This window comes from Phacochoerus africanus, chromosome 16, assembly GCF_016906955.1.
Source record: "Phacochoerus africanus isolate WHEZ1 chromosome 16, ROS_Pafr_v1, whole genome shotgun sequence".
NCBI lineage: Eukaryota > Metazoa > Chordata > Mammalia > Artiodactyla > Suidae > Phacochoerus > Phacochoerus africanus.
Genome location: NC_062559.1, coordinates 2426669 through 2449727, shown reverse-complemented (window position 1 = coordinate 2449727; position 23059 = coordinate 2426669). Strand labels below are relative to the sequence as shown.

General features: G+C 61.2%; 1 protein-coding gene across 1 annotated transcript; it reads right to left on the bottom strand.

Moving 5' to 3' along the window:
• Positions 1-2863: 2863 nt before the first annotated feature.
• On the bottom strand, positions 2864-12571 carry SHH (sonic hedgehog signaling molecule). The gene is given in 4 exon segments (XM_047763739.1): positions 2864-3206; positions 3208-3770; positions 6433-6694; positions 11942-12571. Coding segments are annotated over 4 exon segments (1386 nt in total). The 5' UTR covers positions 12251-12571; the 3' UTR covers positions 2864-2954.
• Positions 12572-23059: the final 10488 nt, after the last annotated feature.

The following is a 23059-nucleotide window of genomic DNA, read 5'->3' as shown; positions in this document are numbered from 1 at the left end:
GTGGGACTGCCCCTCCCCCAGCGCGGGGAGCTTCCTTGAAGGGGGTCGGGGGAGGGGGGGGCCCTTCCTTCGTCCCACAGCCTGGCCATCCCCACCCACTGGCAGAGCTGAGCCTGCCCTCTCAATGAAATGTTTTCTTTCACATGTTTGGGACAACCCCGGTCCCAGAAAACGTGAATTGCGGGGGGAACGACAGGATGGGCTAGGAACTCTGCCACAGAACAGACAGGGCACCGAGTCTCTGTAACTTCTTTAATTATGCAAACAATAGAGCACAAAGATAACAGTTTCAAGTACATTCTGATGTGCGGTTGACAGGACTAGATATGCATTTAGTCACGAGGGAAGCCGGCGGCACGGCATGCGCACACTTGGCACAAACTCTTGGCCCTGTCAACTCTGCAGATGGGGGAGTGGGGCCCTCATCCCGCGGGAGCTGCTGCACCTGCTTGATGTGTGGTCCTCGGTCTGACTAGGAGGTGGACGTGACCATGAGACGTCTTACTCTGAAGCTGGAGAGAGGGTCCTGGGACAGGCAGGAGTGGGAAGGGTGCGGCTGGGGCGCTGCCACCTGGCCCGGCCAGGAGGGGGCGCTGCCCCGTGGCTCCCCGCTGTCTGGTCGGGTGGATCAGCCCGCCAGAGCTGCTGGTGTGCCTAGAGCTCCTGCCTTAACACTCAGCCTGGCACAGTCACCAGAACAGCCACCGCCACACTCAGCAGGGGTTGTAACCGTGAACCTGCTGATCACCTAGAGACCCAGGGGAACCAGGGGCCACTCCCCGCTGGAGGGCCGGCTCCCGCCCAGCACCATCCATCAAGGGCCGCGGCCTCCGGGAAAAGCCACAGCTCGCCAGACCTGCAGCACAGAAGCCCCTGGGACCACAGCCCTGGCCTCAGCAGCAGCTCTGCCTGAGACTGAGGCTGGCCCGAGGCCGCCGGGTTCACTCCTGCTCCCCTACACCCAGGCCAGCCTCCAGAAGGGCTTAATCTGCGGAGAGGCCCTGCGGCCACACAACCACCTTCCCACAGCGCAGCCTGCAGAGGTCTTTGGACCCAGAGCACAAAGCGTGACAGTGGACATCAATGGCCAAAGACCTCAGGGTGACAGCCCAGGCCAGAGCCCCGCTGGGACACAGCTTCAGGCACGGAGGACCTGTCTCCCCGGCCCCCCTGACACGGGGCACTGGCCACAGGGTACCCACTGAAGGAGAGCCACGACAGAGGGACAAAGGTCCTCGCCTCACAACCTCTCAAGACAGACAACTCGGAGACATCCGCGTGGCCGGAGGCCCCGGCACCCTGAGGCTCTAGTGGGTGGGGCAGGAGGAGAGAGAAGGTCGGGGTCCCTGCGCAGCAGGCAGGCAGCACCTGGCCCTCTCCGTGGGGAGTCTTCCGAGAAGAGCACCCGGGCCTTCCGAAGGCAGCTAAGGACCTCCTCTCCGCAAGGCCAGGGGACAGTGCATTCCAAGCTGGGCCAGCCGCGTGCAGCGAACGAAGTGGGCCACCCATGACACGGGCCCTGGAGGAAGACTTGGGTGACAGCCTCGGGCCACCTCCTCCAGGCCAGCGGGTGAGGCCCGGCTGGTTAAGCTGGGGGAGGTGGCACAGACGGGTCCCAGCATGGCACCGCCATGCTCTGACTAGAGACTTTCACACGATAAATACACACGGAGCTGAGGTTTCTCCAGTGACGAAAACAAACAGGCTGATTTGGTTACCTACTTAAGTTGATCTGAATTCACAGTATAAGCAACACATCTAAATATAATACTGGGAACTCCTGTCAGCACCAGACTTCCAGAGCAAGAAGCCAAAAAACGAAACAAGGAGGGGCTGTAACAGGAATTCTTAGTTATCATCCTCTAACCCAGTCTGTGCGTGGCACATTTTATTTCTATAAAACTATTACAAAATATTCAAAAATACATTTTAGTAAATTTACAGCAGTTATTTCTCAATTTATTAATGCAAAAACATCCTTTGTTTTTCTCTGTACAAACGACAGGCTCCATCCTCGTGGGCTCACCACTATGTGCGCTTTTAAAAAATATTATTTTCTAATAAATTCTTTGAGGTTAAAAATAACAGAGTTCTTCCAGTTTGTCCAAGAAAAAAAAAAAAAGTGTGCGCGTGTGTGTGTGTGTGTGTGTGTGTGTGTGTGTGTCTGAGAGTGTGTAACAGTCTTGACTTCCAAGAATGTGGCCAAGATGGTGATGACAAAGCAACACGAAACCAAGACAACAATACAGGATACGGCTGTGACCTGGGAAACGCGTTAAATTAAAATAATATATTTTCATATTTTACACTATTTCAAAAATGAAATGTAATTCAGTTACGTATTGATCTCTCAAAAATCTAATTTACAATTCTGTGTATAAAAATATAATTTGTGGACCCCCATGAAGCGTGTTCTAGTTTACACTTGCCAAAAAGCAGGAGCGTTGCCAAGGAGGATGGAGAGCAGGGAGCTTTGCTTTCTGAAAGTCAGGACGAGGAAGATGTAGAAAAATAGACTCTGAGTGGGTCGCTTGGGCTCACAAAATCATCTTTCCCCTGTGAGTACAGTTCACATGGTAATAATAAATTATCCAGGAAACAAACTATTTAAGGCTCTTGAAGGTCCGGTTCATATTATTTAAAACATCTATTCATACCAAACAAATAAATAGCCAGGAGAGGTGAAAAAAAAAAAAAAAACCAAAATTAAACAAGAATCAAAAAATTCCAAAAATATATATATAAACTAAAGACGACAACAAAATTTCTCGGGGTCTTTGATTCCTTATAGGCTACTTTGGACGGTCCTACTTTATTATTATTAATTATTATTATTATAATTAGAGTCTCATTTCGTGCGCTTTTTCCGTGTGTCACTTGCGGTATCTTGCCCCTCCCCCCGCCCGCCCCGCCCCGCCCCCTCGCGGTGCCCTCCCCGCCCGGCCCCCTGGCCTTCAGCTGGACTTGACCGCCATGCCGAGCGGGTGCATGGCCTCGCTGTCCAACAGCCAGGTGCCTATTTGGTAGAGCAGCTGCGAGTACCAGTGGATGCCCACGGCACCCGGGGCGTCGGCCACCCCTGGCGCAGCCGGCGCGGGCGGGGGGACGCGGCCGCCGCCCCCGCCGTCGCCGTCCCCGCCGCGGTCCGTGCGCGAGGGCGCCAGCGCGGCCAGGAGCGCGTGCGCCAGGCGGAAGGGCGCGAAGGCCCAGGTGCGCCCAGCTGTGCTCCTCTATGACCGCGTAGCACGACGCCAGCACCCGGTTGATGAGGATGGTGCCCTGCGCCGTCAGCGGCGCGTACGCGCCGGTGGCCTCCTCCCGCAGCGTCACGCTGTGCACGGCGGCCGGCAGCAGCCGGCGGTCCCCGCCGCGCTCGGCCACCACGTACACGTGCTGGCCCGGGCGCACGCGGCTGGCGAAGAGCGCCCGGCGTCCCGGCGCGCCCCCCGGCGGCCGCCCGGCGCCCGACAGCGCCTCGGGCTCCCAGGCGGCCGAGTCGTTGTGCGGCGCGACGAAGAGCAGGTGCGCGGCGGTGAGCAGCAGGCGCTCGCGGGGCTCTCTCGTCTCGATCACGTAGAAGACCTTCTTGGCGCCGTCGTCGCGGTCCAAGAAGGTGAGGAAGTCGCTGTAGAGCAGCCGGCCTTCGTCGTCTGCCGCCAGCACGCGGTCCCCGGGGCGCAGGTCCTTCACCAGCTTGGTGCCGCCCTGCTCGAGGTGCACCGTGGCCGAGCCCGGGAAGCAGCCGCCCGATTTGGCTGCCACCGAGTTCTCTGCGGGGGAGGAGAAGGAAGAGAAGAGGAGACAGGGTGGTGAGTCCCGAGAGGCAGACGCGAGTGGAAGGGGGGGGGGCTCACGCTTGGTCCCGCGCGCCCAGACCGAGGATGCGCGTGGCTCGGGGGAGGGATTCCGGGCTGGTCCAGCGCAGACCTACCCCCACCTCGCCTCCCCTCTCGGCCTCGGGGAGCAAATTCAGATGCAGACGCATTCCTTAACGACTCTCTTAGAACTGGGCTGGCGGTGACAAAGGTTGACTGGCGTCTCCGGCGGGAGGCCGGTTACACTTCTTCTCTTCCGTCCGTTCCCCCCCCCCCCCCCCCCCCCCGGCACAGCACACACCCAGCCTCGCCACGAATTCAGAGGGTGTTTGCTCTCCACTTGGATTCCTCGGGAAGCCTCCTTGAGCTAACTCGGGCGCCGGGGCCCACCCTCCTTTCCTCCCGCCTCCCGTGCGGGGCGCGGCAGCCCCTGGTGCGCTCCGCTCCCGGGCTGTTCTGCCGGGATCCTCGCCCGCCCGCCCCCCCAGCGCCCAGCTGGGGCCTTGGTGTCGGCCCGTTGGGGGCGGAGGCGGGGAGGTGAAAAATAGCTGTAGTAGTTGTAGCAACTGGACAAACATTCCAGAGAATCGGCCGAGGTGTGAAAATCCGGGGCTTGCGTGGATTTTCTAATTAAAATCCAGGAAAGGGCTCGGCATTGTCATTGTGATTTCTGCCACAAATGGGAGGCGCGCTTGGAAGAGGGGACCCTTCTGTTCCATTCTCCACCCCGCCCCCCGCCTTTGCGGCTCCCTCTCTCTCCGGCTCTCGGCCGCCCCCTCCCTATTTGCTCAGGTGCAACGCCCCCCGCCCCGGGCGATTCACACGCGGGCTCTCCAGAAGCCCGGGCCTCACAAGCACTATTTGCTCAGCCAGGCCTCTCTTCCAAGCACTCAAGATGTGTATTTGAATTTTAAATGGCGGGGCCTGCTCCGAGCTCTGGAAGCGCCGGGTTCTCAAGGCCCCTTGACTACCCGCTTTCTCGGGCCTCTGTCGCTCTCTGAGGCTCACTGTCCCGAGGACAATAATCGGCGTCGGGCGGCGTGCAGGGGGCCGGGGGGGAGGGGCGGGGACGTCCCCGTCTTCTTTGCATTCCAATCTCCGGGATCATGCTTTTTGCAAATAGAGATCGCGAGAAAGAATCTTCCTGCTGGAATTACTGAGGGTTTTTAATCTTCTCATCGGTTTCTCCGGCATGAAGTGCGGGGCTGGCCTTTGGAGGCCCGCCGTGGCCGCCCGAATGCGCCCGGGGCCCAGGCGAGCCCGAGGCCTCGAGTCGCACGACCCTGCTTGACACGCACCGCTCCGCGCCCGGCCCGTGTGCGCGGAATGCCAATGAGCGGCTCTGCGCGCCCGGCTCGGCTCCCCAGCGGGGTCCCGGGCGGCCTGAGCGATGCTCATTTTCGAGGGGACCTCGAGGGATCCCCGCCAGGGGGACCCCGCGGACAGGTGGCCCGGAGGGGTCCGCGCGCCGCGCCTCCATTTAGGAGCCCCGCGAGGTGGGGGCGCGCGCTTTCCCGCCCTCCTTGCCACCGAGACCTTTCTCGGACTGGAAGCCCGGCCTTTCTCTCCAGCCTTCACACACCTTCTCTTTCTGTGGTGTCAAGAAGCCCCCTGTTTTCCTTACCTCCCAAGTGCGTCTTGACACTTTGAAAGTGTTTTTCTCCGAACGCATTGCTATGAAAGTACGGTTCAGGAGACAAACGGGGCAAAGTGGGGGTGGGGAGGAGACGCAGCTCCTCGGAAATGCACTGAGAGCCGTCTTGCTAAATGCGCCAACCGAGAGATGGCGAGACCTGCAGAAACCGAGCGGGGGCCTGTGCGAGCGCGGGCGCGCACGCGCCTTCCTTCCGGAGCTGTTCCTCGCCCGCAACAGCGTGTGGCGTTGCAGGCTCAGGGACCGCGCTGCAGGCTCAGGGAAGCCAGCGGCGCCGCGCCGCGCAGGGCGGCTGCTCCAGCTGCAGGCTTGACTTTCCTGGCCTCGCCTGTGGCTCAGGGCAGCCCAGCTGGTTGCTAATAAAGACGGATGCTTCTGGGCTTGCGGCCTCCAGATGTTGGCAGTGGTAACTACTGGGCTTATTACCTCCCGCCGGGCCTCTTCCCAGAGGCCGAGTGAGTGAAGTTCGTTTAGAATCCACAGGCGTTCGGGGGCTGGGGGGGGGGGCGGCGGGGGCTTCCACCGTGGGCAGAACCTCCTGTGCGGGGCGGCGGGGGGGGTGTGAGTGTGTACGTGGGGGGTCCTTCTTCAGCCCTACTGAGACAAAAGCGACGCTAACTGGGCAGGGGGCAGTCTCTCCCTGGGGACGTCCACCCCGATCTTTCTCCGGGTCTCTTACCACCTGCGGGGGAGGGAGGGGATGCTCCGGAAACGGGTGGGGGAAGGCTCCGGAGGCCATCCGCCCTCTGCATCTGGGCTCCGAGGACCCTGGCCTCTGTGGCCTCAAAGGTAGGGGCCGTTCCTGCCTGGGGATGGGGGACTCGCCTCACAGAGTAAGTTCCCGCGGCAGAAGACCCGGCCTCACCCACTCCCCTGCTCCCCCATCTTTCGCCTTCCCCCGAGTCCGGCTCGGGGCGGGGGGGGGGGGGGGGCGTGGCCGGCGCGCGGGCCCCGCCGCCTCACCTGCTTTCACCGAGCAGTGGATGTGCGCTTTGGACTCGTAGTAGACCCAGTCGAAGCCGGCCTCCACGGCCAGGCGCGCCAGCATGCCGTACTTGCTGCGATCCCGGTCCGAGGTCGTAATGTCCACCGCGCGGCCTTCGTAATGCAGCGACTCCTCCGAGTGGTGGCCGTCCTCATCCCAGCCCTCGGTCACCCGCAGCTTCACTCCGGGCCACTGGTTCATCACGGAGATGGCTAAGGCATTCAGCTTGTCCTTGCATCTCTGTGGGGAGAAGGGAGCCCCGGCCGAGGTTAGCATCCGGGCCGCCCCACCCCCCACCCCCTTGGGGGCCGCTCTGCCCTGGGCTGCGCCGAGCCGTCGGCGGCGGGCGGGCCTGGCCCGGGCCCGGCCTGTCTGGAGAGAGGGCGCGCGGGTAAGGACGGAGTGGTGGCATCTGCAGAGGAGCTTGCCCTCTTGGAGGCGACCTGAGGGCGTCTCTCCACATCTGAAACCGCAGGGTCCCTATCCCAGCCTGAGAAGCAGCTGAAATTTCTTGGAAACAAGGAAGCTGCGCCTTTCCGGACAATGACTGCGGAACCCTCCAGGAGCCCCCTAGGCTGTGGCCATCCTCCTCCGAGAAGCCCTCCGCGATCCTGCCCTCTTCTGTGGCCCCATCTCCCCGCACCTGTGCAAGGCTCCGCCCATCTCCCCCGCCAGAGAGAGGCCCAGGGCCCAACTTCGCCCCCAAAGGAAAATACACTATACTTGCTAAAGAATTAAAAGCCTTGCCTTATCTCTGTGCCCTCCCTTCTGCCCTGTGCCTATCTGAGGTGAGAATTAAGCTGTGGGTAGAGAGGGAGGTGGGGAGCTGATAGCAACCTGAGGGGCGGGGGAACCAGAAGTGAAAGGCAACCAGGTGAGTTATAATTTTGAATAAGGCTGGGGCCGGATGACAAACATTCTTTATCTGGACAGCCACATTCCTTTTCCCTGTGGAACTCTTTTCTCCTGGCTTTTTCTGTGGTCTGATTGTGTCTCTTGTTTTCCTTAACCTGTTCCTCCCCCCCCCCCCACTTGTTTTCTTGGCCGGCGCAGAATGGTGTCCTGCAAGTTTGAAGAGCAAACTTAAGAGGTGGAGGGAGGGGGTGGGGTGGGAGGGGTGGGGGATGGGGAGCCAGAGAGGCCTGGGGCCTCTGAGCTCTTGCCTTGGGGGAGCCTCCTTCTGGAAGCTGCCCTTGGGTCCCCCCCTTCCCCCCCCCCCACAAGGAAGCTGCCTGTAAAAGTAAAGAAACTGACTAGACGGGACCTGAGCCACAGGGTAAGGTCATGGGAGTTCCCAAAGAATTCTCGGGCCCCATTCAGATAAGGATGCAAGAGAGAGTTGAATCACGTGTGTGTTTGTGTGGACACTAACTCACTGGACATTCCTCCTGCAGCTGGTGAGCTGCGGGATTTAAAAGGGGGTGGTGGTGGTGGTGACAAAATCCTGGTCGGGCAGCTGCCAGAGAGGCAGACTCAAGGGGAGGTGGGAGGCAGTTTCTGGCGGGCTTCTTCTGCAGAGGGCAGGGCTGGTCTCCAGGCAGGGCGGGTGCTCTGCTTGGGACCCTGTTCCGGAGATGAAAAGACGGCCCCCAGCAAGGATCCTAATTATGGCGGGGGCGGGGGTGGAGGACCCTTCCTACGGGGGAGGGGGAGAAGGCTCTGGCGAGGACTGCAGCGACGTTTTAAGGGGATGTGATGGATTGCGCAACAGGAAAAGTCCTGTGTATTTGGCAGCAATTAAAACCAGTGTATAGTTGTAGAGTTATACAGCCAATGCGTGTGTGTGTGTGCGCGCGCGCGCGCGTGTGTAGCAGAGGGCTAGGGGCCGGCCCTGGTAACAGGTCCGCACTCCCAGGTTTCTTAAGGAGAAATAAAAAAAAAAAAAAAGTCGGAAGGACAGAGTTTGAGTGAGGTCATCTCGAGGACTGAATGCGTTTTACATGAAAATCAATCAGTAAACCAGGGTCAGTTTAGAGCCTTGGATGGGAAACCGGCTGCGCAGGCGCACACCACCGATGCGCACACGCAGACACTCGCATCCCGAGCCCCCATCCCACCCCGGCTTGCAGCTTGCGGGGGGCAGATAAAGCTTTCAGCAGCTTCCACGGGGGCAGCTGGCGAGGGGGAGGGCAGGATGGGAGGCACCGGTACCAGCCCCCAGCGTCCTGAGCTGCGCCACTTGGACAAGAGGTGGAGACCCCAGGGAGGAGCCCCGGGCCGAGGCAGGCCCGAGTCGGCGGCCCGCGCCCCACGCACCCTCCCCCGGCTCCGCCAGGCGCGGCGCAGCGCGGCCTTGGACCGCGGCTGCAGACGCTCTGCTCCCTGGCCGGGTCGGGCGGGATCGCAGGCGAAGCCGGGAAGCCCAGGCCGGTTATCAATTCACTGGGTCGTGTGCCGCAAATCAAGCCCGCCTCTGTGCAGCCACCGTGAAGCCCAGCGGGGCCGACGGGCCCGGCTTTGTGTCGGCGGAGGCCAAGTTGTTCCCCACGCCTGAGCTCCTGCCACCTCCCCCGTCTGCGCAGCCGCTCCGCGCCCCGGAGCCGAGCAGGGACTGTCACCGCCAATGCCGACGGGCTTCCCCAGCGCGGGGGAGGGGTGTCCCGACTTCACAAGGGTCCCCCCCCCCAGTCCCTACACACACACACACACACACACCTCTCTGCACCCCTCCTCCCCCCCTCCGGAAAAGTCAGACCCCTCCCTCCCCTCAAACCCACACCTGAGCGCCGCTCCCCACGGCCGCCACGCACCCGGAAATCTGCCCCAACGTGGCGCCTCGGGCCCATCCCCACCGCGGCCCGCAGGCCTGGCCCCTCGCGGCCTCCTGCCCCCTCAGAGCCCCCTGGCACCCACGGCCTGCGGGGAGAGTGTGTCTGTCTGCGCTTCCCCCTCTCCAAGTTAATATTAACCAGGAGCTCATGCGTTCCTGAACTGCTCTGAAAGTTCCACTGGGGACGATCTTGCCATGGTTGAGGGACTTGGGCGGGAGTCACACTGGAGAGACAGAGACACGCAGAGACGGGGAGGAGGGACACGCCCCTGAGACCAGAGTCTAGGTGGTTATCTTAAGTGAGGGGCCAGCGGGGGAGCAGGTGCCCCAGGAGCCCGGGAGGCGTTGCCCGCTTCCCCCTTCACCCCGGCCGGCCCTGCCCTCACCGCCCGCGTCCCCCGCCTTCCCCGCTTTAACTCTTAGGACCAGGGACGCCGGAAGGACGGGGACGGGATAAAGCCAGGGGGCACCTTTCAGCGCCCCCCACCCCAGCCTTCCGTTCTTTTAGGGGACGTTTGCGGGGTGGGTGATACAACCTTGGCCTGGCTCTCCCCACCCCACCCCACCCCACCCCACCCCACCCCCACGTCGGCTGCCCCTCCCCCCTCCTTTTGTGTTGGGAACGGGAATAGCCACTGCCCAAGGAAAAAAAGTATTTGTTTTCGTTTCGTTCGTCTGAGGGAAGTTGACAGAAGGTCAGAAGTTCAAATGCTGCCAGCGCACGCTGCGGCGAGAGTGGCCGGGCGCCGGGCCGCGCGGCCGTGGGTCCCGGCGGGGCGGCCGGGGGGCGGCGGGGAGAGGGAGCCGGCTGGGGGCTCGGGCTTGGGCGCCCCCAGACTCATCCTGCGCCCCCGCCCTGGAACCGGCCTCCCCGCCTCCCGGCCGCCCCCGCCGCTCCCGCCCGAGCCGCCGCGCCACCCGGGCCGTCGGAGCCGCTGGGAGCCCTGGCAGATCCCGCGCTCGGGCGCGTGGAGGGGCCGGCGGACAGCCGCAGCCCAGCCCCGCGCGCACTGAAACCCGAGCCGCGGGATCGATAGCCTGGGAGGGAGTAAGTGGAGCCGAGGTGCGTCTGCCGGGTGCGCGGCTCCGTGCGCTCGCACTTGGCGGCGGGGCGACGAGGCCCGGGGCCCCCCGGCAGGGCACGAGCCGGGACCCGGCTCCCGCGTGGGCCCGGCGCGTACGGTGGCGGACGCTGAGCCCTCTGGCGGCACGCGGACCGCCAGCGTCCCCGCCCCCGCCGCTTCCTCTCGCCTCGCAGCCCTCTCCCCGGTTCCGAGGGATCCCGGGAAGACCCCTTCCCTCCCTCGGGGAGCGAAGGTGACCAGGGTCTCGGAGCCCCGCGCGAGCTGGAGAGCTGCGGCAGCCGGCCGTGCGCACCGGGCGCCCCGCGGCCTGCGCAGAGTTAATTGCGGCTGGCGCTGCTCTCGGGCACAGGCGCGCGCGTCCACCCTCGCGGTCCAGATTTAAGGTGGTCGGCAGCAGATGCGAGAGCGAGGGGTAGGGACCCTTCCCTCCGCGCTCTCTCCCGCCCCGTCCGTCACCTGGAGCCGGCTGCCGGGCCTGCCCCTCCTCTCCTTCCTCGGCTCCCCAGCAAGGCCGAGAACCGGGCTGGGCAGTGGAGCGGCCCGGTGGTGGCTCCACTCTCCCTCCCAGCCTCCCTTGCACTTGCGCCCCACCAGCGCCGCGCCGTCAGCGGCGGTGCGCTCCTAGCCCTAAAGGTAGGACTCGAATATTTTAATAGGGCAATAAAAAGGCTGTTGACCTATATTTGCCAGGAAATCCATTTCTAGCTTCAGTTCTACGTGCATGGAGTTTCAGAAAGTCTACCACTGGCGCGGAGATTGGCAGCCAGAAGTCTCCAGCGGAGGTGGGGAGGGAGAGAGGAATGCGTGTTTTGCTTTGGTTCGTCTTTCCAGCCCCCCTCCCGCTAATATCTAGTCGCTCCTAATTCCTATGGAAGCAGGTTGAAAACTAGCGTGATGCAATGCCAGCAAGTTCTAAGTCCCTCCCCCCTGTACCGCTGGCTCGGGAGAATGAGAGGGCATCCTTAAAGAAATATCGATACGTTCACACTCTGATGGGCACCACTGCCAGCGATGGATTCGCAGTGGAGCTGTGTGAGCCGGTCAGGGACCAGCCCAGCCACCTCCGGAGCCCCCACCTTTTGTCAGAACTGCCTCCTGGCTTTTTCACTTGAGGGTCTTTAGGGCGGCGTGGGGGGGGGGGCGGGGGGGAAAGAGGTGGGAGAGAAAAGCACAGAGGCCAAGGGAAGTGTGGGAGCTGGGAGGTGACACTAGCCCGATGACCTAGACACCACTTTAGGTTCCTGGAGGGGTTCTTACCCCCCGTCCCTCCATGTCCACTCCCAACTTGCAAAGGACAGGTGCCCCCAACGTGACGGTCTCCCCGAGTTACAAGCCAGAGCCGAGGCAGGATGGGAAGGCCACCGGGCAGGCAGGACAGATCCCACCAGAGCGATCTGTGGACCACATCTCCTACCGCCCTCACCCCCACCCCCACCCTAAACTTCTCCAGCTGGACCCTTCACCTCCATTCCCCTCCAGGAAGAGGAAGGGATGGTGGAGGCAGGCAGGTGGGTGGGGAAGGAGAGGGCAAAATCGCCTCTCTACCTGCCTGCAGAGCAAACAGACCGAACTGCACGGCTACACGTAACCCCTGGAAAGCAGCACATTCCACGCCCCGCGCTGGGTTTCTACCTGAGTCATCAGCCGGTCGGCTCCAGTGTTTTCTTCATCCTTAAATATGATGTCGGGGTTGTAATTGGGGGTGAGTTCCTTAAATCGCTCTGAGTTTCGCGTAATCTTCCCTTCGTATCTTCCGCTGGCCCCTAGGGTCTTCTCCGCCACGTTGGGGATAAACTGCTTGTAGGCTAAAGGGGTCAGTTTTTTGGGGTGCCGCCTCTTCCCGAACCCCCTGCCGGGTCCGCACGCCAGCCCCGAGCACAGGAGCAGGGAGGAGATGAGCATCACCAGCAGGCATCTCGCCAGCAGCAGCATCTCGTCCATGGAACCCGGGGACCTCAAGGCTGGCCCGAGCAGGTCTGGGTGCGCGAGCGGGCGGGTGCGCGAGTGTGGGCGCCTGTGGGCTCTCCCTGCCTCGCTCCGGCTGGCTGCGGGCGCCCTCGCTCTCTGCCTCGATCTTTCTCTTCCTATATAACCTTGCCCGCCGCCGCTGCGGGGGACTCGCCACGGATCCCCACCCAGACGGGGGCTGGCACGGCAGGCTGCTGGCCGCTGATAACGGAACACATCGGAGTTGGGGCGCAAGACAGCAATCAAAAGACAAAAAGAGTCTGATTTTAAATGGTAGCAAGCCTGAGAGCTTGTGAGCGGGGCTGCCTTCAGTACTATATTATAGCTGCCAGGAACGTATCTGATTGGCCAAAGCAGGACAAGCTTGTCTTCTGATGTTTAACCCTAAAAAAGACTAATTTTTTTTTTTCCTGTGGCTGCTGTTGCTTTATTTTCACCTGAAGGCTTCTAGCTAAAAGAAAAAAAAAACCCAACACATCTTTGCTAAGACAAAGGTGAGAGGGAGGAGGGGGTGTTCCTTCGGATAACGTCAGCCAGCCCGGCCTGCGCGCGCCTCCCGTTCCCCCTTCACTTTCTCCAGAATGGTAGGTGCTTCAGTTAAAATCAACTTAAGTTTTTAAAGGACAATCTAGAACCCCCGCCAGCCCCCGCCCCCCAAGCTCCCATCCTCAAACAAATCGTCTCTCTCTAAGGTTCGAGGGGCCCAGCCACCCAGGTTTTATTTAAATGTTTTCCCAGAGACTTTCTCTTGCAGGCCGGGCTTCCCTGCATTTGAAAGAAAGAGAGTCTGTGCCTCCTCCTGAAAATCCCAGGGGCTGCAACTGGCGGGACCTTGGAAGGTGCTGCCTTGAGCACCTTAGGAAAACTTGGACATTCTGCCGCTTTATGGTGTCTCAATTGGTGCGGTATTTTTAACTCTCTGGACGTGGAATGGGGGCGAGCCCAGGGGCTGGTGCAGAGGGCGGCCGAGGGCTCGTCTGGCTGGCCGGGCCCAGTGGGTCTCGGTGCTGCACCCCAGCTCAGAGAGGGGAGCTGGGAGCTGGTGCCTGCGTGGTGGGCGGAGGCCCACTGTGCCTGGGGGCGGGGGGAGCGGGCGAGTGGGCAAGGCTGTGCACACACCACCCCCATGATTCGATCGATCAGAGCAAAGTGCAGGCCAGGGATGAGCTGAAAGTGGAATTCAGGCTCCTTCTACATCAGGCCGAGCTGGCTTCCCAGGGGCACGGCAGGCCAGTCCTCGGGGCCTGGGGGCTGCAGCCCCAGATGGGGCATGGCCCGGGCACTGTGTTCTGGTCAGAGGGGGCTTCTGGGAGGGGCACCGTGCTCAGAGCCGGCAGAGCTGGACTCCCCATTTTTTTAAGGAACAAACTAAAAAAGTCTCACTTAAACCAGAAAAAGACAATCTGAGGCCCCCCCCCTTTTGCAGAACATGCCCTCCTGCCTCGCTCAGACACAGTTACTGCTCTGGAGTAAGCCCAGGGGGTGGAGGGACCAGGGGAGGCCTGGGTGTCACTCTGTGACCTTAAACGCTCTCCCTTGACCCCTGCCTGGCCGGGTGGAGCCGGGTCTGAAGGCTCAGTCCTCAAACAATGGGGCACCCGCGCAGTCGGCCAAGCTCCTGGGTGGACAGAATTTGGGGGGAGGGTGTGGACGGGGCCGCTGAGAAGCTCTAGCTGGGCCCTTGCAGACACCGAGCATGAGCAAAGCTCTCCTGTCCAGCAGGCCCCCCAACCCCCTGGCCTTTTCTAGTCTATGATTTGTGAAGGTCCCCCCAACTTCACGAAGGCCTCGCAGTCGGGCAGATGCAGAAAGACGACTCCTCGCTGTACCCAGAGGCTCGGCCTGCTGGAGGTGGTCCCCATACAGCGAATGTGTTCGGGGGCTTGAGGAGCCACGGGGTCCTGGGGACACTCCAGTGTCCTGGTCACTGCCCCTTCCCAGTGGCATCTCGCCAGGTCCCTTCCCTTTCCTCCTCTTTTCCTGCCAAACAACAGCGGGAGGGCCTCAGCACCAGGTCTTGACCCCCTGGTGCCTGGAGACCCGGGACCCTGTGTGGCCACTGCGCAGGGATCCCTGCCTGAGATTCCGCGGGTGCAAGAGCTGAGACCCGCCCTGCGCCTGGAGCTGGGCTGGCGCTTTGGGAGCCAAAGCCTAAAGCCTGAGCCGCAGAGTGCTTGGCATGGCAGGTGACTTGGGGACTCAAGCTCCCTCCAGGTTGGTGCCAGGAAGCACACACTGCTCCCCATGGCTGGAGGTCCCTGGCCCGTCTGGCCTCCTAGACCCCCGGTCCACCCAGGCCCCCTCCCAACCCATGTGCAGCCAGCCCTGGACACCCCGAGAGCCTGCCAGGGCCATCTGCCCGGGGGCTGGCCAACCTGCAGGAATGAAATCAGATGGACCTAAAGTGGCCACTGGTCCCTTCATTCCAGGGCCTGCTCCCTGCTGTGGGTAGGTGGATAGGTGGGTAGGTGGGTGGGTGGGTAGGTGGGTGGGTCGGGGGAGGGGGTGAGGGATCTGGACAGAAATCAACTGCAGTTGGTATTTATTGCCCTGGAAACAAGGGCACCAGCCCGGCCACCCCAGAAGCTGAGGTCTCGCCCTCCCCCACTTCCCCTTCCTTTCATCCCGCCCCCCTCCCCACTTCCCAGACCCCAGACACAGCCATCTTCCACCTCCAGACGCCAGATGGCTCCCTCTCTTTGCCTTTCCCCCTCCAGACAATTCAGGCCCCTCCCTGTGCAGGTCAGAGGTCCACACCCCAGCCTCGGCCTGACCTGGCCCCTGTCAGCCCAGGTAAGCCTGAGGGGCCATTGCTAATCCCGGCTCTGCCCCTCTTTCCCGGAGTGATAGGCATTCATTCCTCCACCCCTCCCTGCACCCCTCCATCCATCTCGCCCTCCCCCCCATTCCTTCATCCTCCCATCCTCACAGCATCCCTGCTGAGGACAGGTGGCTGCCTGTCTTCTGCCCCCACCCCCAGGAGGCGCCTGTAGGGCCCGGCCCCTGCCTCCCCGCTGGCCCCTGCCGCTAGATGGCCTCCTCACTCTGCCTTCAGGCTCTGGCTCTGCAGGTTTGGGAAATCCGTGCAGACCGGGTTGGGAGGCCCCAGGAAGCGGGGCTCGCCAGCCTGGTCCACCCTCGATCCACCTCATTTGTTTTTGCAACCCCCCATTTCTCGTTTTCCAGATGGGTACCCACTGGGCCCTACAGCTGGGACTCTGGCCTCCCCATCCATCTAAGCAGCTGCTTGGACTCCAGTCTGGGTCGGGCTCTCATCTTATGCTTCCTTCCCCCTCGACCCCCCACCCTGACTTCGATTCCTTACTCGGTCTCTCTCCATCCAATCGTCCACTTTCAGTGTCTTTCTGATGGTGTTCCAGCTGAATCTGTCGTTAGGGCTGCTGGACAGGCCCCTCTGAGTTTGGAGGCACGCGGCCCATCAGCCCCGCTCTCCGAACCCCAGGTTCCTTGTCTGACCCTGGACCTGGGGGCGAGTCTCCAGCTTCCCACAAAGCCCCAGAGCGCAGAGGGCCCGGGAGGTCCAGAAGGAGCCTGCTCTGGGGTGACCCGCAGGGGCCCGCTTCTTGTCTCCGTGTCCTCTGGTGGCAGCGGCAGGAGCAGCTGGGGAAGAGGCTGCCCGGCTCCAGCCGTCCTGGCACGGGGGCTGGCAGGTGATGGTGTCCACAAAGCTGGCCCTTGCAGGGCAGCGTTTCTCAGCAGAGCAGAGGGGAGGAAGGCCCCAGAGGGATGGGCAGCCTGGGTGCCCCAGCTGCGCTGCACCTGGCCCGGGGCAGGACGGGCGTCTTTCAGGCCTCAGCCACCCTCTGAACCTGGGGTGAGGATGGCATTGAGGCCTCTGCCACCTCAAGGACTGATGAGGCCGGCCCTTACCCGAGGAGTGCCTAGTGGGCCTGAGCTATGTGTGGCCGCAGCCCAGGGGCCCTGTGTGTCTCCAGGGCGGGGTCGGGGGCTCTCAGTGGTCCATTCTCAGGGGTGCACGGAGGTGGCTCCTCCCCTGGACTTCACTGCCCAAGGCTCCTTTACGGCTGATTCTCAAACAGCCCCGGCTGGATGCTGCTGGACGCCGACCTGCAGGGTGGCCGCAGCGCTGGGACCCCGCGCCTCAGCGCAAGGCGGGCAGGGCCGGGCACTGCCCCTCCGGGGTCTGTGCGGACCCCTCTCCAGACTGCCCTCCACGTCTGCTGAGCCGCTTAGCCTTTGTTGGAGGCAGTTGGGGGCTTGTCTAATGACGCCTTAGGTATGTGTGGCCTTTACAAAGTGTCAAGGGATTTCAGAGCCCTTGTCGGGGATGCTGGGGCCAGGTTTGCCGGTGGGACAGGAGCCTCACGCCCAGGAAGCAGGGTCGGGGACTGTGGCAGACCTGGTTCTTCTGCTCCCGACTTGTGCACGCTGTCCCCTGTCCCACAGCTTCCTGGAAATTCTCCCGGGAGATGCAGGTTCCTCCCCTCTGGACCTAGTTAGGAGGCGAGGTCCTGGGAGGGCCACTGCAGTGAACCTGCAGAGCTCCTCAGCGTCCCCTGGGTGGGGGGACACCCCGGGGCCAGGGCCTGGCGCACCCCTCACGACCTGCTCCTGCCCCTCCTGTTGGCCGGCATCCCTGGGGGGGTGGGGAGGGAGGCTTGGGCATGACGGGTCCCTGCTCTCAGGTCACCCCTGTCCTCAGAGAAGCCTGTCCTGTCTGGGTCCTTGCTGCCCGCGCCACCTGGAGCCCACAGCGCTTCACAGGGTGGGGCTGAGGATGGGAGGTTGTGTTTCCGACTCCTTTTTGGAGAGTGGGTATTGGGGGGGGCGGTGAGCAGTGCATGCGTGTATGTGTGTGGGCTGAGAGTGTGTGCGAGTGTGTGAGTGAGTGTCGGCTGAGTGTGTGTCTCTGTGAGTGGGTGAGTGTGGGCTGAGTGTGTATGTGTGTGTGTGAAAGTGTGTTGAGAGAGTGTGAAAGTGTCAGTGTGTCCACGCGAGGGTGTATGTGTGGTGTGAGTGTGAGAAGGTGAATGCATGTGTGTAAGTGTGTGTGCTGAGAGCGTGAGGGTGCCAGTGTGTCCGGGTGAGTGTGTATGTGGGTGGCTGTGTGTGTGTATGTGAGTGTGCTGAGAGAGTGTGTGTTGTGTGAGTGTGAGTGTGTGCGAGCCCGGGAGGGGAGGGTTCTCCCAGGCCGAGGGCCTGGAGCCGGAGCCCACCTGTCCGGGGTTGGCCGCTGGCCTGGGGCTGCCGGGTCCGACTCAGCCCCGCCGCTGCTGGGAGGGTGGGCGCGTCGCCACGGCTTTGCCTGCTTCCTGCTTCCGCGGTGTCGGGTGGGGAGCCCTGGCTGGCTGTCTCTGCTCTGCTGCTCTGAAGGAGGGTGGCTGCGACCCTTCTTGGCAGCCAGCAAAGCGCTTACATCATCTGGGCAACTTCTGTGCAAACGTTTTCTTTTAAATAAAAACGGATGCACGGCTGTCATGCAGAGGGCATTTCTCTGCGGGAGCCAAGTGGGCACCGAGCCTCCCGGGCAGGGGTCACAGGGGCTGAGGTGCTCGCACCAGCTCTGGGGGAGCATATCCCCCTCATCCCTGCGTCCTAGCAGCCCGGGTGCGTCTGCGGCTCCAGGGCCGCCCTCTTCCGCCGCTGCCTCTGCGCCTGTCACCTGACTCCTCCTGACCCCTATTTCCTGTTTGCCAAAGGGGGGCCGAGTTGAAGGATGGCCTTCAATTCCGTGATCCCACGACACTGACCTCGGAAGAATCCAGGGGCTTGTCCGACAGTCTCTGCATGGCGGGAAGTGGAGACTCGAGCCCCTCATTGCCCCTGCCCAGAGCCCCCCTCCCCTGCCCCTCAGTGTGTAGGTAGGTCCCTCGGAGGACCTACCTGCAGGGGGGTGCACCTGGGGGGTTGGATGGGTTTCCCAGGGGTCTTCCCACGCTGCGGGATACTTGCTCCAGCGCCAGCCACTCTCGGGGTCCCACTCTGCAGACCGCTGAGACGGGCTGGCAGCCTCACGCAGGTGCATCCCCTCCCCCAGGCCCCCAAAGAGCACTCCCTTTCTTGGCTGTCTTGAAGAGGGGCGATGGCATGGCCCTCCAAGATGCCCAACCAGGACCCAGACACTCAGAGCTATGGGGAGGGCGGGGGAGGGGCTGCAAACACACACAGGGCTTTTGACCCCATGAACACGTCACTGGAACCCTACCAGTTCAACAGCACCTGACCGGTAACTGACTGGGGAGGAATTTCCTGGGAGACAAAGCCACACTCTGGGTTGGGGGGGACCGTGGGGCTGGGCAGACAGGGGTTGTTCTGTGGAGTGCTTGCCAGGAGGAGGGAGGGCACTTTCCTGGGGCCCGTGTCCCTTGCCCAGGGGAGCATAGAGCACAGAGTCCTCATTTACAGGGGTTCCCTCCTGTGTTTGCTGACCGTCTCACCCAGAGAGCTCCGCTCGGCCAGAAGTTAAGTCTCACCTCTAATTTTGGGTAATAATATTGCTTATTCAGTGTTTATTATGTATTTGCTTTGCGCTTGGATAAAATTCAGTTAATCGTTGCAAACAACTCTATCAAGCAGGTGCCATTGTGCAGGTGAGGGAAACCGGGCAGAGAGGTGAGATCTGTCCGAGCCCAGGCAGAAGATAGGACAGCAGGTGTGTCAGAGGGTGGCCCTGCCCTGGGGGCACGTGCAGTGTCTGCCCAGCTGGTGCCAGCATACAGGTGCAGCAGGTGGCTGTGCCCAAGGCCACGTAGCAGTGGACAGTCAGCGTGAGCTCCATCTCCAAGCTCTGGGTTCTGTGCTCCTGAGTTCCAGGAGAGACGAATCAACAGGGCTGCATTTCCAGCTGTGGACGGAAATCTGGATTTCAGGTCAGGCATGCTCCAGGACATCATTTCTCTGAATCCTTGAAGGATTGATTCCTCAGATGACTGTGGAAAAGAGCACAGCATGAAAGGAACCTTTCCGCAAGAGCCGTCTCCCCTGGCCGGCTCTCCATGAGATGTCGCTGATTGAGGTCTTGGACTTTCACCGGGGAGCCACCACTGATCCGGAATGATGGAGATTTTCAGACACAGGACTCGAAAGCCCACCTCACCTACGGTCCTCTGTTATTGCTACTTGGCGTTCTGTGCCCCCACGGGACAGCAGGCGCGTCTCCAGGTCTCCGTCTCAGAGGGAGCAGCACCCACCTTTTCATGTCATCCGCTGCTCTCCTGCATTTCTGTCCCTGACGTGTGGCTCTCTGAAGCTGTCCCTGTAGGATGCACGGTCAGCCGGTGATCGAGCCCGTGACTTCTCCATCCCTCTGGCTCTCTCTGTCTTTGGCTCTCCGTCGTGTCTCTGTCTCCCCGCATCTCGACCTGTGGCCCCTGGACCATATCATGCCCTTGGCAGTCACGCTGACGGCCTCTGTGTCCTTGCTGACATGCAGATTTAACTTTGCGGGTTGCTGTTGGACTTTTATCACTGGGGTTGCCATTTGTATCCTCGACACGTCTGCTCATTTCCAGAAGAGCCTCCAGGGTGTGCGTCTTACTCATCTCTGTAAGCCCACGACTCCAGCTCAGAAGACGCTCAATAAATATTTGCCCGTTGACAGTGTTTCTTGTTAATTAGCCAGTGGAACTGGTGATGTGCTGGGAAATGCACCTTGGTGGCTGCTGCTTAAAAAGTAGCCCAACAAACAAAGCAAACAAACAAGAAATAACAACGACCGAAACCTCAAGCATCAAGTTCAGGGTGCAAGCGGCTTCTTTCCTGCGGGAGAGGGTGCTGGGGTCTCTCTGTGGCCGCAGAGTTGGCCTCGGAGAGGCCGAGGCTGGAGGTTTTCCTCGTCCTCCAGCAGGCGGTCCCTTTCCTGGTGCATCCAGGCACCGACGGGCAGCCAGAGGGCCTCGGGGCAGGGTCCGAGCCAAGGCCGTCTCTCTGGAGCCGGTGGGAGTGAGCTGGGCTGGGCCCTTTCGATGTCCTGTCCTGTGTGACCTTGGGCACGTCTCTGCCCTCTCTGAGTATATTTCCCCATCTGTGACATGGGACGGATGCCTTAGCTGCAGGGTTTGCTGAGTAGGTGATGGTGGCAGTGCCCCGCCAGCCAGTGCTCTGCGTGGAGCCAAAGCAGCTTAGCGTTTAGAACAACTGACGCAGCTGCCAGATTCTTGTTTGGGGCCAGGATGCCAAGGAATTCAACTGTTTTAAGCAGAGTGGCTACTGAGGGCTCCCGTCCTTCATTCGACGAAAAGGACGTCAGATCACAATGAGTCGATTTAAATAACCTTACCTCCTGTTGAGGCTCCTTTCCCTCCCTCGTGCGTGTCACTTACTCTCGAAACCCACCTCTCGGATCGTCATGCTTAGTGGGGCGACCTTCCTTGCGGCTCCTGCCCCGCTCTGTCCACCTGGGGGTTCTGCCAGGACCGGAAGGGGTCTCAGAAGGCTGTCCTGGGGGTGACGCGTTTTCAAATGGTGGGTGACCCTTGCAGCGACACTCTGAGGTGGAGGCAGGTCCCAGGGGGTTGTCGCCATTTGACAGATGAGGCAACTAAGGTCTAAAGAGAGACTGGATGACTTTGCCCAGAGTCACCTGTGCCGCCTCTGGCTCTCAGCCCATCTCTCTGCCATCCCCCCACCTTCACATTCGGCACTGAGTGAGGTTCGCTCCATTTCTTTGGGCTCAACTCTATCAGCCATAAAGCTTGAGCAGCTGCAGCGTCCCAGGGCCCTGGCCTTGCACCTGCCGTCCTAAATAATTTCCTTTTCCATGGAAAGGACCTTCTTTTGGTTTCTGCACGACCTCGTGCCCATGGGAGCTGGAATTCCTACCAGCAGTTTATCCACGGCGAAGGGGGTCTCGGGATGGGTGTCTTCCCTTGAGACCACCCCGGGCCGTTCGTTTCCACGGATGGGCAGCCCGGCCTGCCCGGAGGAGGTGGTGGGTGGGGGGGCGGCGGGGAGGGCGGGATGCCAAGAGAGACCCAAAGGCATGAGATCAGGTCAAACCCAACGCTGCTCCTCTCGGCCTTTTCACTGTGAGGACAGCTCACCCCAAAGTACACAAACCGACAGGCGGAATCCCAGCGCTGTGTTTGAGCAGCGCCCAGACAAAGCCTGCCCTCCGGAGCCCTCCCCTGGCCCCATCCCGCCATGGTAACCGCGGAAGCCCCGCCATGGGAGCAGGCCAAGTATGTGCTTGCTCCTCCTGGAGACTCTCCTTTCTTCCCAGCGTCCGAGATGTTGCCTACGAGGGTTCTTTCTTACCCTGATGTATTTATGCCCTGATCTGGTGGGGCTTTGTTTGCTGGAGGACGGGTGGGGCGGGAGGCCGGGGGGTGGCGGGGGATCTTTTGTATCAGATTGGTCAAGAATGTCCCTCAGGCCTTAAGACGCCACCCCGGAAAGGCCGGGAGAGCCGTCCCTCTGCAGGACGCAGGCGTCCATGCCCTCGGACGCGATTGAGAAATCGCCCGCGGGGGGCGATCGGGTGGCGTTTGGGTCCCCCGTTGAAGAAGGTGCGGGCACAGAGCCCGCCGTCCTACGGAGGAGGCGGGGGAACATGCCATCAGGCAACAGCGTTCAACTCTTGGTTGGGTTCCATAGTTCCCGTTAATGTGCTGCGTGTTGAAATGAGGTCTGTGTTTTTAGGACTCCTTGTCAAAATAAAAGCCACGGCACAAGCTCGGTTTGCTCTAAGCTCACCCGACGCACAGCTCAGAGTGTTGTGACAGGCCTGGCGTGGTGTCGTCTGCCGGGAGGACACGCGCAAGCCTGAGGGGCTTCAAGGACAAGCCTGGAAAGCTTCGACATTCTACTCACGCTTTGAGACCTGCATCCGGAGGCATCCCTGCGTCTTAAGGGTCTCTGTGCCCGTCTAACGCCAGGCAGCCCAGTCTCTTTAACAGTTACAGCAGTTCTGCCCAAACCTGCTGTAATGTGACAACAAATCCACTGGTCCCCTTTCTTTATAGAAATAATCAATTCTAATCAGTAATTGCTTTTGGGCAATAGTTCAAGTCTGCTGTCATCCTTTGGCTGCCACGTCACAGCATCATCTGAGTGGCTCGGAGGCAGTAACGCGTTCTCCTGTTACGGCATCAAGGCCAGACAGTACTTTGCCGAGGCTTAAAGGGGTTAACGTGTTACCGGTAAGGGGTTAACATGTCACCTGTGGGGTTAACGTGTCACCTGTGGGCTTCCCCTGCAGTGCGTGCTTTCCCGGTTTGATTCTCCGGCCCCACCGCGCAGAGATATGCGTGGGCACCTGTGTCTTCAGGGGGTCCAGCACCCCCTTCTCTGCAGCAGTTCTTCGTTTTTAGAGAGAGAGGGAGATGCAGGGCCTGGCAGACCCAGCCCGCGGAAACGGAAGCGGTTTTTCCGGGGAAGGTTTTAGACGGTCTTGGATTCAGCACAGGAGGGAGGCTGGAGGGAAAAAGCCGGCTTAGATCAGAGGTAAACCAAGTGTATCTCGAACGACTTTCCAACTGGACCCACACTGGCACGACTGAGACCCGCGGCGGGGAACCAGCCGGGTGGTCGTGGACCGTGCTCTCCCGGGGACCCCTCGTCTGCTGCTGCTTCTGCGTCCAGCGCTGGGCCCCGCGCACCCCTGGTCTTGGTCACTGTTCCCACCAAAGCTGGGCTGTCAGATCCCCCAACCACGGATTTTCTGTCGTCTCACTGGGCTTTGTAATTTCTCCAACAGGAGGTTTAACTATCTGGTCTGTCTTATTTACTCAGTGATACCTGCCTTAGGAAGCAGAACCAAAACGAGACGTGTCTGTTCTTTTGTGTCCTTCTAGGCCACTG